The sequence below is a fragment of the Drosophila kikkawai genome, chromosome 2L (genome assembly GCF_030179895.1).
Source record: "Drosophila kikkawai strain 14028-0561.14 chromosome 2L, DkikHiC1v2, whole genome shotgun sequence".
Classification (NCBI taxonomy): Eukaryota; Metazoa; Arthropoda; class Insecta; order Diptera; family Drosophilidae; genus Drosophila; species Drosophila kikkawai.
The window spans coordinates 21,617,875-21,633,367 of NC_091728.1; the positions used below are offsets into that span (position 1 = coordinate 21,617,875).

Below are 15,493 nucleotides of genomic sequence, written 5' to 3' on the forward strand. Positions count from 1 at the left end.
GATTGTGCAAAAGTCAACTGCAAAAATGGCCAAACAATGGAACGGCGATGATGTGATGCGAACAGGGTTTTAAAACCAAACAGTTATGCTGAAATCTGATGCATCAGATTTGGGTTTCAATGGTGGTTTTCTTCTGTTTTTTTTCCTTTTGCGAATAACACCCACCAAACAGTTTGTTTCCTGTGTGTGTGTGCTGCGGTTACGCCTGCGCCGGCAAAGAACCTTTTCATTTTGGACTCTCCGCGTCGCTCGCCTCGTTATATGCAACCGCCCACATAATTAAAAGCCATTACGGACAAACAAAAAGCGTTAATTCCGGGAGGGGCGGCATCTTCTAGGGCTTTTTTCCCGAAATGTTCATTAAATGCAAATTTATGGCCGCCTCAAACCCTCGTATTTTCAGTATTTTCAGGTTCCTAACTCATTTGGCATGCGCAGCGCATTGCGCGTGTTTAAAGTTTAGCCGCAAAATGTAGCAAGTTGTGAAGGGAGGTGGAAAGCTCAGGGAAAATGAGGGAGGGGCTTGGAGAAAAACAATTACTAAGAACAGCCAAGACCTAAAGGAGAACAAAGCAATGTGGTGTTGACAAGCCAAAGATAGATGGCTCCGAAAAGAAGCCTTGGCGGGTCTTCTCGCAAAACCAACTACAACTTTTGGGTTAATATATATGTATGTATATATTCCCCAAGACTTGCGTGGGAAAACACACAGGAAGGGAACTACAAACACCTTGCAATGGGAAATGCCATTCTGTGGCTCCAAGTCAAGTTCTTTTCTTTCCTTTTTTTTTGGCATTTCCCTAGGCGCTAATTTGAAACGTTTTACCAAAGATCTGCCCCTTGTGAGTGTGTGTGTGTGTGCCATATTTCCCAGTGAAAAATTACAGGAAATGTCCAATGCGAAAGGAAATCAAGTCCCAAAGGACAAAGGACACACACACACCCATAAAGTGACAGAGCCAGAGAGACATTCATGCATTTCACAGCTAATAATGGGTCAGGCAAACTGGAAACTAGAGCACTCACAGATAGCATCGTGGAGGAAAGCGGTGAAATGCCCTGAGAGAAAAGGAAAATTCCGTAGGCGAGAGGGGTGGAGTGGATAGTGGACAGGGGCGATGCACTCGCTCCGATAAGCGGACAGGCGACATGTCAAAGGATACTTGCATGGCACCAAAAAGTCAGACTTTCAGAGTCCCACAGTCCAAAGTTAGGACCACAGAAGGGTCGTTGCTCTGCACGGAAAATGTCCTGACACCCTGTAATTAATACTCTACCGGGGAATTCCCTTTTAAAAAATAATCAAGTTAAAATGGCTCAATTAATACAAGTTTGGTTACTGAAATAACTTTTAGAAAAGCCAAACCTTTAATTAAAAGAAAGTATAATTGTTTTTAAAAATGTACAACCTCGTCTCAGAAATTATTCATATTTTTATTTGCATTTTTAAACAGTATAATTAATGCTTAAATAATATATAAATTAACAAGCATGTTACATCATTTGGTAAACAATTTCCTGAAGAGAATAAGAGGATCCTTTCCCCTTTTAAAATGCACTTCTTTTTGCATTTCCCTGGCAGCCTGGAAAATCCTCTGCAGTTAATTCCTTTCTGCATTTATGATTAATGGCTGACGAACAGTGCAAAGTAACCGCTGAGAAAGTAGCAGTGGCCGCGGAAATGTAAAAAGGGGTAAGGAGGCGGCATAGGGAAATGGAAAATATATGCATTTTCAGGGTTGGCCACACCCCATGAATTCCTTTTGTCGATGGCCAGCGGTTCCTCATTTTCACATTATCCCGAATGTCGCGACATCCGCGCCTTGTGAATTGTCATTAAAATTAGTTCCAAGACAGCCGTCGCGATTCGCGCACAAGTTTTTCTCATTTCCGTTTTGGGAAAACTTGTCTCTGCCCAGTTTCCTTTTGTCTGAGAAGGAGAGAGAGCGAAATATCCTTGCAAGGGGGTTGCATGCATAAAGAAAACTCGTTTCCGCTTTCGTTCAACCTCATAAATGCAACACGTTCCAGACACTCGAAATCCTATAAGGATGCGATATCCTTTCTTAAGGTACAGCCAGACCCTTTCGGCAAGCAGCTCCTTTCCATTTTCCTTCCCATCCTCCTACCTGAGCTGGTCTCATAAATTAGCCACAAATTTGCCGGAAAAGTTTCCTCAAATAACAAAGTTTCTTCCCCGATTTACATATTTTTAATCGTCCTGCGTTTATTTCACCTTTTTTTGGGGTAAAAATTACACAATTTCTTGGACACTTTCTTGGGAAAACGTGTTTTTCACTTTATTTGCTGACAGCATTAGGAAATTTATGGCCGCACGATCGCCGGGAAAAAGAAAGTTCTGATGGCCAAAAAAAAAAGGTGAAAGTGTAGCCGAGGATAAGAAGAAATTATAGGCAACAGCTGCTGTGTGCGGTCAGTGGAAAAGGATTTTTTCCCAGAATCCTTTGGAAAACTTGAAATTGAGATTAAGTGACTAAGTAGACCCAAATGGCTGGGGGAATGGGAAAAGGGTTTGGGTCTTTAAAGGATCTTTCGTTGCTAGTTTTCAGATCAGTTTCAAATGGGACAGGACACTGACCTATGAAAGAATTAGCAGAGAGTTCAATTGTGCCGGCAACCTCTGTAACTTTTTTTATGGGGATATCATAAGGTGGGATAGATCATAAGGCTGGGAAGGGTCAAAAGGGACAGAAATACAAATAAAAGTTGCACTTATAAATTGATAATAATATTAATTATATTACTTATGATTTACTACTATATTATATTCACCTATTATTACATATTTTCCTTTAATCATCATGACTTTTTAAGTGTTTCTTCTCCTTAATATATTCCAATTACCCATTAAGAATTATTTTAATTTAAAAGAACCATTTATATTTCCCCCTTTTTGAGCAACAAGTCATTGCATAATTACCTCCAAAGTCTCGATAAATATGCAGAGCACATATAGGACATATGTATGTAAAATATTCAACTTCAACAGCCCATTTAACCCCCCAAAACAAGACCCCCCCTCTCCTCCTTAGTCAAGTTCAATTTGACACGCAATCGCTGCCAAACGTGGCCAAAAAGGGGGCCCAGAACAACCTGTTGTTGGCCATGTTTTCCTTCCCCGATTCGGCCAGTGCAAATGCAGCATGAAAATGCTGGTAATAAGCGTTTAGACGTTGATACTTTTGATGCCACTTACAGGTGGCTTACTCGATAGTAAAGCGGCCCGCTTCGAGGGGCCAAAAGAGACGACGCGAGCCGAGCCACTTTGCATATTAATGAAGCGCGTCAGTCAGTCAGTTAACGTGGCTATTTATAAGGCCACGGAAGGCTACGTTTGGTGCCTTTTCTTCGCTTTGTACCCTTAAGGTACACTCTTAAAAATAATATAGTAAAATAATATAGTTAATTACGGAACAAATGTTACTTGTAGAATATATGGGGATATTTTAACAATATCTACTGTACGTTTTATAAGAATTCCAAGCCTTTAAAAGTCTCCTCTTTAAACATTTTCTTCCAGTGCAGCCAAGCTCCTTGGCTTGGAATTAATGTGGACAAGGCACGCGCTTCTTCATTCCCCACGTGCCAAGCTAAAAGGCACTCTGGAAGCCAAAGATACTTCCCCCCCATATATTCCCATTTTGTCACCTTGCCGAAAAATCGTTGACCAAAATTATTTTGGCGCGCTTTTCCTGGTTGGCCAGATGTCATGTTCGCACATCTTAGTCATGGCTTTATGACTTTGGCTAATAGGTTTGCAAACCGCTCTACCCTTCCTCCATTTTCCCAACATATATATATATAGAGATATAGTATATATGTAGATGATGTGGGCGACAAACAACAAGGTCGCCGCGACTTGCAATCTTTGGTGTCAAATCTTCGCCTCGGGGTCTCGTTAATTTCCAATTATTTCCGAATGATGTGGAGTGATGTGGGTTGTCATAGCGGGATTGCTTCACGTTAAACCGACTTAAAAATAAACATTATCCGTCGATATATCGGTCCATTGTAATGGCTTAGAAATTTGCAACGCATTTCCGCCAAAAAAAAAAAAAATCCGACAAAGATGCGACATTGAGGGATTGGCTGATGGCCGGATTGAGGCGATTGATGGATGGCCGTATGGGCTGATTAAATTAAATACTTAATTGCCCGCTGGTGTGATATGGTGTTAGTGGGTTAAACGTTGCCGGGCTGATTATTATTACCGCACTCGGGGGATCACAACAGCAAAGCTGCCAGCGTGCTGCGCGTTTAAAACAGCTGGGAGTTTTCGCGCGACTCTCTGCTGGCAATATATATTTTTATTAACACTTTTCCAAACACTTTACTGCTTTTCTTAGCCTCATATTTATATCACTTTTTTTATGAGCTAATTAAGAAGGCGGCTCTAATACACAAAAACTAACGAGTTTCGCATGCCATGGAAAATTCCTAGCGTTTTTCACGCGACTTGCATGCGTTTCTGATGGCCCAATTTTATATTGAGTCAAGTTGCTGGAAAACTAGTTTGAGTTTTCCACAAGTCATTAATATTGAGTGGGATTTTCTAGCTAGCGTTTTGAGTGCGGTTTTTTAGGTAGCGTTTTGAGTGCGTTTTTCTAGCTAGCGTTTTATTTGCGTTTTTAGCAGCAAGGTTTTTATTTAGTTATTTAAAGAGAGTTTCTTGGGGAATATTTAAGGAATTAATAGGGAAATTTATTTTGAAAAAATGTACGTTTTACAAAATTATAATTGCTAATAAAAAATTTAATTATAATTTAAAAATTAATTTTTAGAATTAAATTATGATATTTTTAGGTAAGTTTTTGATAAATTCTTATTTAAATATAATGCAGAAGTAACTATATATAAATTAAAAATAAATATTTATTTATTATTTTTTTAAATTTAATTTTTATTATTTTTTATGTTGCTCGCAATTTTTCTCGCCACAGCAATCGCTAGCGTTTTTTGTGCGCGTTTTTCATCCGCTCGCTAATAAAACGCCTCAAATTATTTTGATTGGCTGCTAATGCAACTTCCTCCGCAACTGCAGACTTCTAATTATGTTGACTGCTGCTGTTGCATGTCTTCTGACCATTTTACCGTCTGTTGGTAGTAACTCCCCTGGCCACGGCATTTGCCTGGGTGCGGGCTCTCTTGGCAGCGTTGGAGTATATTTTTCGGAGTTGGGCAAATTATGATTGCACGTCTGCGCACTTTTTGAACTCGGAGGAGACGCAGCGACTGGGCGGAGATCATGGCCCCTGAGGGAGATTCCCATTTTGGCCATACGGATATGCATGTGTGGGCTTGGCCAAGTGATTTACCACCGTTCGGCTTAACGGTTTTCTGTATATTTCTATATATTTTTTTGTTTGATCCCAGCTAATTGATAACCAACAGCTAGAATCGAAGAATTTCCTCTGTGTTGACTTTGCTGATTTGCAAAAATAGAAAAAAAAAAAAGCAAATCCGCAAAAAACAACACCTAACGAGGGTGCAAAACTCTGCCGCGGGCAAAAAAAGGGTTAAGCCATATCACCTTACACATTATTTTCCCTACATTTTATCCCTAGCCCTAGCCCAGCTGTTAGGGTAAGGAAATGGAAAAGGCACCATCATCATCATCATCAGTAGCTTCATTCATTAATCATAAATTTAATTAACAAAACAGCCAAAGGAAGACGAGTGACAGAAGTGACAAAAGGGTTTTCCTTTTTAGGAAAACCGATCTTTGTTGCTTCTTGGAAGAAATCCTTTGGATATCCCTTTCTTGAATCCCAATAATCCATAATTCATTTGCGATTTTTGCGGTTTGTTTGTTTTTTTTTTTTTCAAACCCCCAAAAAACAAATGACATTTGATGGTTTTTGCAAAAAGGAGAGGAAATCAGCTTTGGGGTTGGCAGAATGGAAAATGGAAAATTTGCATAAAACTCCCTACCAATTGCAATCGGAATCCTGTAGAGTGCGCTATTGGCAGGCAGACAGAGGACTAATTAAGGCCCATTTCGGATTCAAATGGCAAATCAAATAATTTGCATAATTTTTGCATATGTCACAGAGGGAAACAAAGGGGAACAATGAGAGGATACACATGCAACTCTGTCAATATTTGCTTACATGACATTTATGCCTATCTATAATGAAAGATAATGAATGGGGTTTGATTTGGGTAAATAAGGAAAATAGATTATTTGAAAAGTAGATCAATATGAAATCATTTGGTTGCACTTTACAATTTTTAGTTTAATTATTTAAACTAATTTTATTAATTTATACATACAGCAGATTCTTCATGTAACGCTTGCGCGCCACCAGAGTATAGGACTCCTTGTGTGTATGCGATAGATATTTCATTTTGTTTTGAGATCGGTTTGAGATTGAGATTTTCCAACAGGTAGAGATGCTCTCTCTTCCTTTGTCCAGGTATAAAAATTCACTTTTTCCTTTTGTTTGCTTAGGTCAAGAGACCAAACAGTCGCCGTGATTCACAGGTAGCTTTATTTTTCGTTGTTCTTTTAGAGTTTAGGATAGGTTAGGAATTGTCCTTAGATATTGCACTGGTAGATTTAACACTAAGTACGAGTAACTACTACACTTTTAAAATTCCCCTCATTATTATTATTTATTGAGAATACATTCGCCCGGCTCGTTTTGCAAAGTTCTGGTTTTTATTTCGTATTTTTTGTACCGAACTTGACCCACTAATAAAACCGGAACCCAAATTATATGTACAACCTAACCGAACGACGAATGTTTTCAAACTGAATTGGCGTTGGGTGAAGTTGTTATAGAGGTACGGAGTTATGGTTTCAACCCTCGCTTTGAAGTACACTGAGAAAAAATTGAAATGGTGATGAAAGAAGGAAGTAATTTGAATTTTTAGGCGGTTATAAAGAGTTTTACAGAAACAAATGTTTTTTTTTTTTTAATATAAAAAATGTTTCTTATGTTTTAATAGGTATAAGATTTTGAAAAATGTATATTAATAATTATAAACACAATTAATAGTTTATAATTTCATATAAAAAATAAAGTTATTAACAACTTACAACAGAAGTTATGAACAACTTTTATTTAACTATTATTATAATAATTATTTATTTAAAATTTCGAACGTAAGTATTTCTCTGAGTGCAAGTTCGATCACTCCCGAGTTTGAGTTGCAAGTTGGTTTCAAACTCATTCACTAAGTTCGATCGCAACGAGTTGCAAGCTGCTTTGGCTTTAACCCCCGATCTTTGCTAGGTTTGAGGCGAACTTGAACTTGCGGAGGTATTATTTTTTTGGTTCGACTTTATCAAGCCATTATTTGATACCGGCACCGGTACCCGGTATACCGGATACGAGCGTGTCACAAAAGGCCCGGCAAGGCTTTATGTTTTATTCTCTCATTTTGGGGTTGGGTTTTTGGCCCCTGTCCATTTTCAGGCCTGGAACAATAGGCCCATGGGTTCTTCCATCTATAATTTCATACCCAACTTGGTGGCACATGCAAAACACAGGCAAGACAATGGGACATACTGCAGAATAAGTCATTAACACCTGAACTGGACACAGGCTCACTGAACTGACAGATCAGATATCAAAGTAGGCAGATAATGGGTGACAAAGGGGAGTGGGGGATATCAGATGAATGAATGAGTGAAGTAAAGGATGTTCAGACTGGAAATCAATGAATTTACTTTGTGAATGGGATTTAACAGAATATATTTAACAGTTTTATTTTTAAATAAAAGAAGGAAATTAAAATCTGATAAATATTTTAAGAAACTAAAGGTTCTTAAGTTGAAAAGTTATGAAGTTATTGTTTGCCTCTTCATTTTTATTTATCTCCTTTTTATTGAAGGCTTTCCTTAATTAACCTACCAAGATCCTTTATTGTCTCCACCCCCGAATGCCCTAATTAACCTGAACTTTATAGCTTCTTAAGGGAAGTGAAGACCTGTTCATCTGTTGTCTCAACAGTAGACACCCATTTGCTATAAACAACAGCTGACCTAATGCCAATGAGCAGCTCCTCTCAACCTTATCATTAAATTTCAATTCGATTTCTTAAAGAAGAGGAAAACCCTCGCATCACTTCCCTTTTTTTTTCTTTTTTTTTTCACTTCCTCTGGCGCTACTTGTACCCTTTATGTTCCAGGTACCTGAAGTACTTGGGGAACTCTGTTCCCATTTGCAACGCTTTATTAGCCATGTTGCATTTAGTTTTCCTTTTCTGAAGTGCAACTCTTCTTCTCCCATTTTCCAATGCTAGGCCATAACTTTCTTTCCATTGTTTTGAAGGGCCTATGGGACGCGTATATGGCTCTCTTCCCTGCCTGAGGTTTTTATGGTCGTTCCGCTAGTCACTCAGCGTTCAACACCTCATAATTCTATTGTCTCTCGACCTGTCCCGGGGTCTGTTTCTTGTGCCGTGTGTGAGTTTGCATACATAATCACGATAATCAGCTTCTCGGCTTCTCGGCCTCCTCCCCTCGTTAACTTCACTTTTCTTGACTAGTTTCTTCTTCATATTTCCTCCTATTTCATTTTATTTCTTCTTAGTTTTTTTTTGTCTGTTCAAATTATGCAAATTTGTCTGGCTCTCTGTTTATGTGTCGCCAGTTGACGACGCACTCCACCCAGATTTTTTTTTTAGCTCTCAGAGTGAGTTTTTTTCTTGCTAGCTTTTTTATGATTTTTTAATTTGCAGCTCACTTGAAAGTGAGGTTCCTCTGGGCACTCTCTCTCGCTGTGATATTCCCCTTTTTATTCTAATTGTCATCTCAGGTGTCAAAGGCGCCTGCGCACGCGTTTCTCACCCCGACAAAAAAAGAAGGGACAGTCCTCACCCTTCAACCCTCTGAAGCACTTACATTTTTTTTTTTATTTTAGGGGTGAGAATCTAAAAAAACCTTTTTTTTTTTCTTGAAATTCAGTTTGAATTTATAATTTCTAACCTAATATTCCATTTTCAACCTCTCTTTTTGGGTTCATTATGATTTGTTCGCCCAATTGGCAGCGTTTGATTTGTAATAATTTTTTTTTTTCGGTCAGAAAATGTGAATTTGTATTCAAAAAATTAACATAATTTTATGCATTTTTATGTTCCTCAATTGCCAGAAACAAACCATAGAGAATTTAACAAAATAAACTATAAATTTGTCAGGGTACAGGCCAAATAATCTGCATAAAATTATGAGATACATTTTATGGTTGTGAAGGAGGTGGTACCGCTGGTTTTGGATAACAATGGATTGGGGTTTTAAATACCCCCTGTATTATGAGCACCATATATGGGTTAAAAATTGGATTATAATTCAATTTTTTAAAGTATTAATTGTATAAAATTTTATTGTATAAAGAAAATGAAAGAAAAAGCTTTTTAAATGAATCTTCTAACTATAAAATTGTATTTTCCTTATTTTAATCGGTATTTAATTTTAATATATTTGTAATTAAAGTAAAATAATCTTATTTTTAAATTAATAATTATTTAAAATATTATTTTCCATTTTGTTTTATTTTTATACTATATTTTATAAAGTTTTCTTTATAGAAATAGCTTCGTTACGGTAACTATAAATCTTAATAATAATATTATAATACTCAGTATTTAATTTCAAAAATATTTGAAATCAAAGTAAAATAACTCTTTTGACCTTTATCACATATTTTCCTCTACAAATTCATAACCTTTCTCTTAAAACTCACCCTTTGCCTCATCATATATTCATTGTTCTTGCTTATCCCCCCCCAGTTCCCATGTGACCCTGACATTGATAGCAGACATTAACCCATGACTAACTAAATTCGCCTCCCCCTCGATGGCAGTCAAATTCCCAGGCAAAAAAGCTGAAAAAGCTAATTCATTTCAATGAAAATTTCCTCAATTACAGAACCAAATTAAATGTTAGAAATGTTCAACGGTTCTGTGTATATTTTTTTTGTTGTATACCATCCAGTTAGGCTTTACAAAAGGGGGGGTGGCGATGGGGGGCTAGCAGGCTGTTAAGGGAGGCTGTCAGTCAAGCAGACGCCGCTGCAGCAAAGTACATTAACCCATGTTGTGTGTGGAGGCCTCACTCGAGTGGGAATTGCTTGGGGAAGGCTGTCGTCTAACCCCATCTCGTTGGGACTTTACCACCCCCATTTACCACCTCTTCCTACCCCCCCAAAGGCCACTCAAGGTGGGGCGATGGAGGGGGCTGTGAGAACGAGAAGAAGTGGCAGCCACAAAACGAGAGCGACAACGACACCCTTTGGAAACATTTCTACTGCTGATTGTATATGCGTGCGTCAACAGTAGAGGTAAAGATAATAGCAGTTAAAGTCAAGGAAATTTTAGTGAAAGGTACTAAAAAAATCATAAAAAATAAAATAAACCTTTGCTAGAAATTATATATGAATTTTTAATAAATAATTTAATATTTGAAAGTGTTAAGCTTGAAAAAGACAAGTTGAGATGGCAAAAAGGATCTTGAATCTATAAGATACAAGGCTACGAGATACAAGGTCAGGATAATAACAGTGAGGGTCATGCTAATTCTAGTAAAAGGTACTAAAAATCGTTAAAAAAAAGATTTTGCTCTAAGTTATTCATCTTATTTTTATATATATATTTTAGTACTTGAACAAGACAAGATCAGACTGCAAACAGAATGTTGAATCTATGAGATACAAGGCTTTCGCTTAGTAAAAGCCTAAAGAAGCCATAAATTACTACAAATGAATTCTTTAAATTTAATTTACTGAAATAATTCTTATATTTTTCAACAAATAAATATTTATTTTCAAGTTAAAATTTATTCTTCTTTCTTTTATAAACTTGTGTGACCTCCATTGTGCTTTTATACATTTATAGTATATATTTTTTTTGCTCGACTATGCATTAATGTGTATATGTAGATATATTCAGGGAGTTAGTTATGTAGATTTCCATGTTTTTGTTACGCTTGTTAATTTGCTCCAAATGCTTGGAAAAAAAAGAAAAGAAAACATATAGAGTGCCAAGAGGGTTTAAGCTAGTGGAAACTGATTTCCCAGAATTCATTCCATTTAAAGTGAAAGCCTCACATTAAACTAAGCATTTTGAATAATTTTTAAGGTATTTAGCTTAGTGTAGGAAAATATATATTCTAGACTGAAGCCCAACTTTCATACCCCCCCTTGAGTTTTTCCTTCTCGAGCTGAGCATTTGCTGCATTGGCGCATTTTTGCAATGTTTCCGTTTTGAATTCACTTTTCAGCCCCCATTTTCCCGCCATTTCCCTCCCCAGCCTTTCTGCAAATTAACAAACCGAGTTGAGCTTCGTCCTGGCTGGGGTTCAGCAGGAGAGCTGCGAATTGCGAAATGCAAAATGCCGCTGAAACTGTCTCGCGAGTGTCTCGGCTTTTCCCGTCCCCCTAAATCAACCTCCGCTTTTCCTCTAGGCACACATAATTAAAACGTCATCGCTGCTGTCGTATTTGTTGCTGCTGTTGTTGGTATAATAGTCAGCGCTTTTTGTGCGCCGCTCCTCGGGGAAAAAGCGGGGATATTATATCAACTTTGCCCAGCGAGCGGGGCAGGAGCTTCATGTGCCGTCAGGAGGTTATAAATGCGTTTCTCTGCGGGGGGAAAGTGGGGGCGGGAAAGCTATATTGGGGTAGGTGCTTGGCTTTTAGTATGACGAAGGCGAACAGTTTAAAAGTGACAAAGATTTTAAAATTAAGATGTATATTTGCATATTTTAGTAATAAGTAGAGTTAATTGAATTATTGAACTTTTTTTTAAAAATAAATCCAAGTTAATGTTGATTTTGCACATATTTCTAATAGAAAAAAAGTATAAACTATAAACATAAAAATAACATTTTAAGCAAATAGAGTTAAGGACCTTATAATTACTATTTTTAGAATGGTTCTTGATATATTTTCCATTTTTAGCGCATTAAAAATTCGTTAATAACATTCGTTATTCTTAAAGCAAAAGCCACTTGAACAGGTTCACAGCTTCCCCCACTTACCACTTCTCCCCTCTGCTCCCTATAATTCACCCCTAGAATTTTCTCATTTAATGAAATTTAAACCCTGCCCCCCCTTTGCCAGTTTACAAGTTCCTTGTGCCCATTGAGAGTTCATTTTCTCTCAGTGCACTGTAGACGTGGCAACTTTTTTTTTTTTGTATTTTTCTGTAAAGAAAACAGAGTGTGGGAGCATCCTGTTGGTTCAACAATTCACAAGGAGCCGAGTTCCTGCATAATGAGAAGTCTGCTTGGATGTTTTTTGGATTTTACATTCATCAGGAAGTTTCAGGCAATCGTTCAGAGAATTTCAACAGTTTTCTAGTTAACTAATTTGTGAACTTCATTTACATATATTGGGAAATTGGGAAAAACTGGTTTCGATCGCATCTCTCAGATAGGATTGAAAAATGAGAATCCAATAAAAGCCGAGGGGTCGAGGTTAGGGGTTAAAGAGCCTGTGCCAAAGAGGAGTGTAAATTCAACATGCGGGCCCCGGAGCAAGTTGCAGACAGTGAACACACACTCACAAAAGCCAAACAGTGCAGTGTCCCTACAATGTACGTCGGTGAAGAGTGAGAGACGAACTGAAAAGCGCCGACAGAGAGTCCTTACAAGTACGCAGACAGGCTGCATTAAAAGGGTAAAAGAAAGTTTTCTTTAACTTTGACGAAGTTGCAATACTCTGAGATACGAAGAGTTGAAGTAAACTCAAGTTGGTGTATTAAAATTTAAAGGAAACTTGATTTGATTAACTAAATTAGGGGTTTAGGTATATAACATTATTTTAAGTTTATTATAACTCCAGAAAATTTACTGGTTACCTTCAAGATTATAAAATGGTTTGTCTTATTTCCGGGTGTTGTAAAAATATCCTTACACTTTTAAAATATTAAAAAAAAATTAATAAAATTGAATAAATAAATTTATAATTAATTTCTCTTTAAGCTTAAGGCTTTCCCTTCAAGAACCTAGAGTATCTCCTGGCAGACACAGACACTTACTCGGTGGATGTACATTATTTCATCAGCGTTGACAATCTCATCATCCTGCAGAGTTGGACATTTTTAGATGTCCTGGCTGTTTCGTGTGTCCTGTGCAAATGTCCTGACAGACACACAGACCTGTGTGTGTATATTTGCTGGCAAATTTGCTGCCACACGCCTTTAAAGCCAATTTTCCAGGCACCTCTACATCCTCAACATGTATATCTGCTGCAAGCTCTCTCCTATTTGTGTTTGTCCGTTGTCCGGGGTTAATTTTTTCAATTAAGTGAGCTCCCGTGCCGTCTCTAACCATTGGCTTTTCCAATTTAATTGCTCTGGCATATGCAAAATGGCACAAAAAGTTTTTCCCCCCCGGAAAGTTTCGAGGCTTAAGCTATTTATAGAACTGAATGAGCGTCTCTCCTGCAGTTTTTCAATACCACCCAAGAAGTCATCCGTCCAACAGTCAAAAGTCACAAGTGGAAAAGCTCCTTCAAAATGTTATTCGGTTGCTGGGGGGAAATTTGGCTTGAAATGCTAACGAATTTTCTCTTGGACTTTCTGAGCTGGCAGGAAAGCCAATAATGAAATTATATTAGCAATTTTCTTGGAAGAAGTAGCACAACCCAAGGGCAAAATGGAAAAGTTTAAGAAAAGGATGCATTTTTGTTTAAATTTGATTCTTAGGAAAAGTAGTTGGTAAGGAATTGTGGGTAAGGGTTTATTAAGCACTGAATTATGCCTAATATAAAAATAAAATAGGATTTATTTTGGAACTTAAACAATGTTTAGTTTATTTTGTCTAAGAAAAAGTCAAAGGAATAATTCTAAATATTTTATTAGGTGTAAGTTTTTGTTTTTGAAGAAGTCTTCAAGGTAAAATCTGTTTAATATTTCCTAGAAAATGCCCAATAGAGTCATTTTTTTCTTTCTAAATTTAAAAAAAAAAATGCAGATATTATTTGTATTAAAATGTATTACAATTTTTGGATTTAATTTTTAATTAATTTTAATATCAACTCTTAGCCTTCATCGTTTTACTTTCTTACCTTGAAATGCCTTTGTTAACATATACCTTCCTGCTAAAAATAATTCTGTTCTTCTTAATCTTGTTCTTGCTGCTAAAAATATTTATACATTTCTTTAAGAAACTCTAGACATGAATATCCTATTATGTTAATATCCCTGCGAGTTTTATGATAATTAATTTTTCCTCTTGTTTAATGAGTCGTGACAAGGACCTGGTATCCTTGACACCATCGGTTTTCGAAACGACATGTGCTAACCATTTTCCAATAACAAAAAACACAAACCGAAACGGGAACAGCAACAGTAACCGTTATAGGAACGTGTCACAAAATGTGTTTTTAATTTGTTCAACTCATGCAGGGGTGTCAGGTGTAAAAATGCACTCTCCTTTTTTTCCCGTTCTTTTTTTTGTTGGCGGATTCCACATGGCGACCACACACGCTAGCCCGCCCCCCATTAATTTATTTTGGCCCTATTTTAATTGCCTGACATTTCGGCTCGTTAGCGGCAGGAAAATTGCAATAATTGATGGCAAACAAAAATATTTTAATTAATTTCAATGAACGGAGCGAGCGAGATAAAGGCCTTGTTTCTACTCCTGTGGTGAATTCTTTTATTTATTTATTTATTTATTATTACTGTTTTTTTTTTTGCATAGTAGAAGCCATTCTGTGTGTGTTTTATGGCCGGGCTCCTTGGGCTCATTATTAAAGCCACCTTTTGTGGCTGATTTTATGGCTCTTCCAGTTGGGTGGCCTGAAAAGGTGTCCGAGAAATGGGAGCGCGTTCCATTAAGAGCCGCTCTTCAGGTGTCAACTTGAGTGCCACTTGGCCGCTACTAATTAAAATTGCTTTTGCCATGCATGGCCTGAGACTTGGGGCTTAAAGCCTGCCTTTCAATCTCGCAAATTGATTGAATTATCCGCAAAATTACTTTGAATATTAATGAGGTTTTTAAGTAGGCTGTGTGGAATGATAATTTGATTGCCAGGTTTTCCTCGCAGGAATTATTCATAACATTTTCTTAGCCACACACACAGATTTCCACCTTATTTTTCACATTTTTTTTCGGTCCCACTTCCTTGGCTCTGACATCCAAAAATAGACTTCAATTTGTGTGCCAAATTTATGGAAATGTTTTTGCCATGAAAAGCTTTCGCCTTGGGCACACCTGTGGCTAAGAAGAAGAAGAGGCTGAAGATGAAGGAGATCCAGGAGCCCGAGAGTTTGTTCTTCCTACACACTTTTCCTTCATTTGTTGGCCCCTTGGGGTCATCTCTTCCCTCTTTGCTTTTCTGGGAGGACTTTCTGCCCTGTCATTCCACTTTGACTGGTCATTTCTCATTTCGGCTATTACGCATTCTTTATTCCTGGCAGAAACCCCCTGGGGGTGGAGAGGTGGAGAAACCCACACATTGACACTGGTCTGCCTATTTTAATTAAACTCCAATTTATTTTATTGCAATATTTATTGCCT

At 37.4% G+C, this 15,493-nt stretch overlaps 1 protein-coding gene across 4 annotated transcripts in view; it reads right to left on the reverse strand.

Annotated features, from left to right (window-relative positions):
- The window catches only part of RapGAP1 (Rap GTPase activating protein 1), a 102,068-nt gene that overhangs the window by 44,933 nt on the left and 41,642 nt on the right, over positions 1–15,493 (reverse strand). Inside the window, exon 1 of one of the 4 annotated variants that reach the window (XM_017177972.2) lies at positions 6,295–6,434. The exons of the other annotated variants lie outside the window; for them this stretch is intronic. Coding sequence (XP_017033461.1) covers positions 6,295–6,368 — 74 coding nt within the window. The 5' untranslated portion in view covers positions 6,369–6,434. Of the gene's footprint in view, positions 1–6,294; positions 6,435–15,493 lie in introns of those variants that run through there. 4 annotated transcript variants of the gene reach the window in all.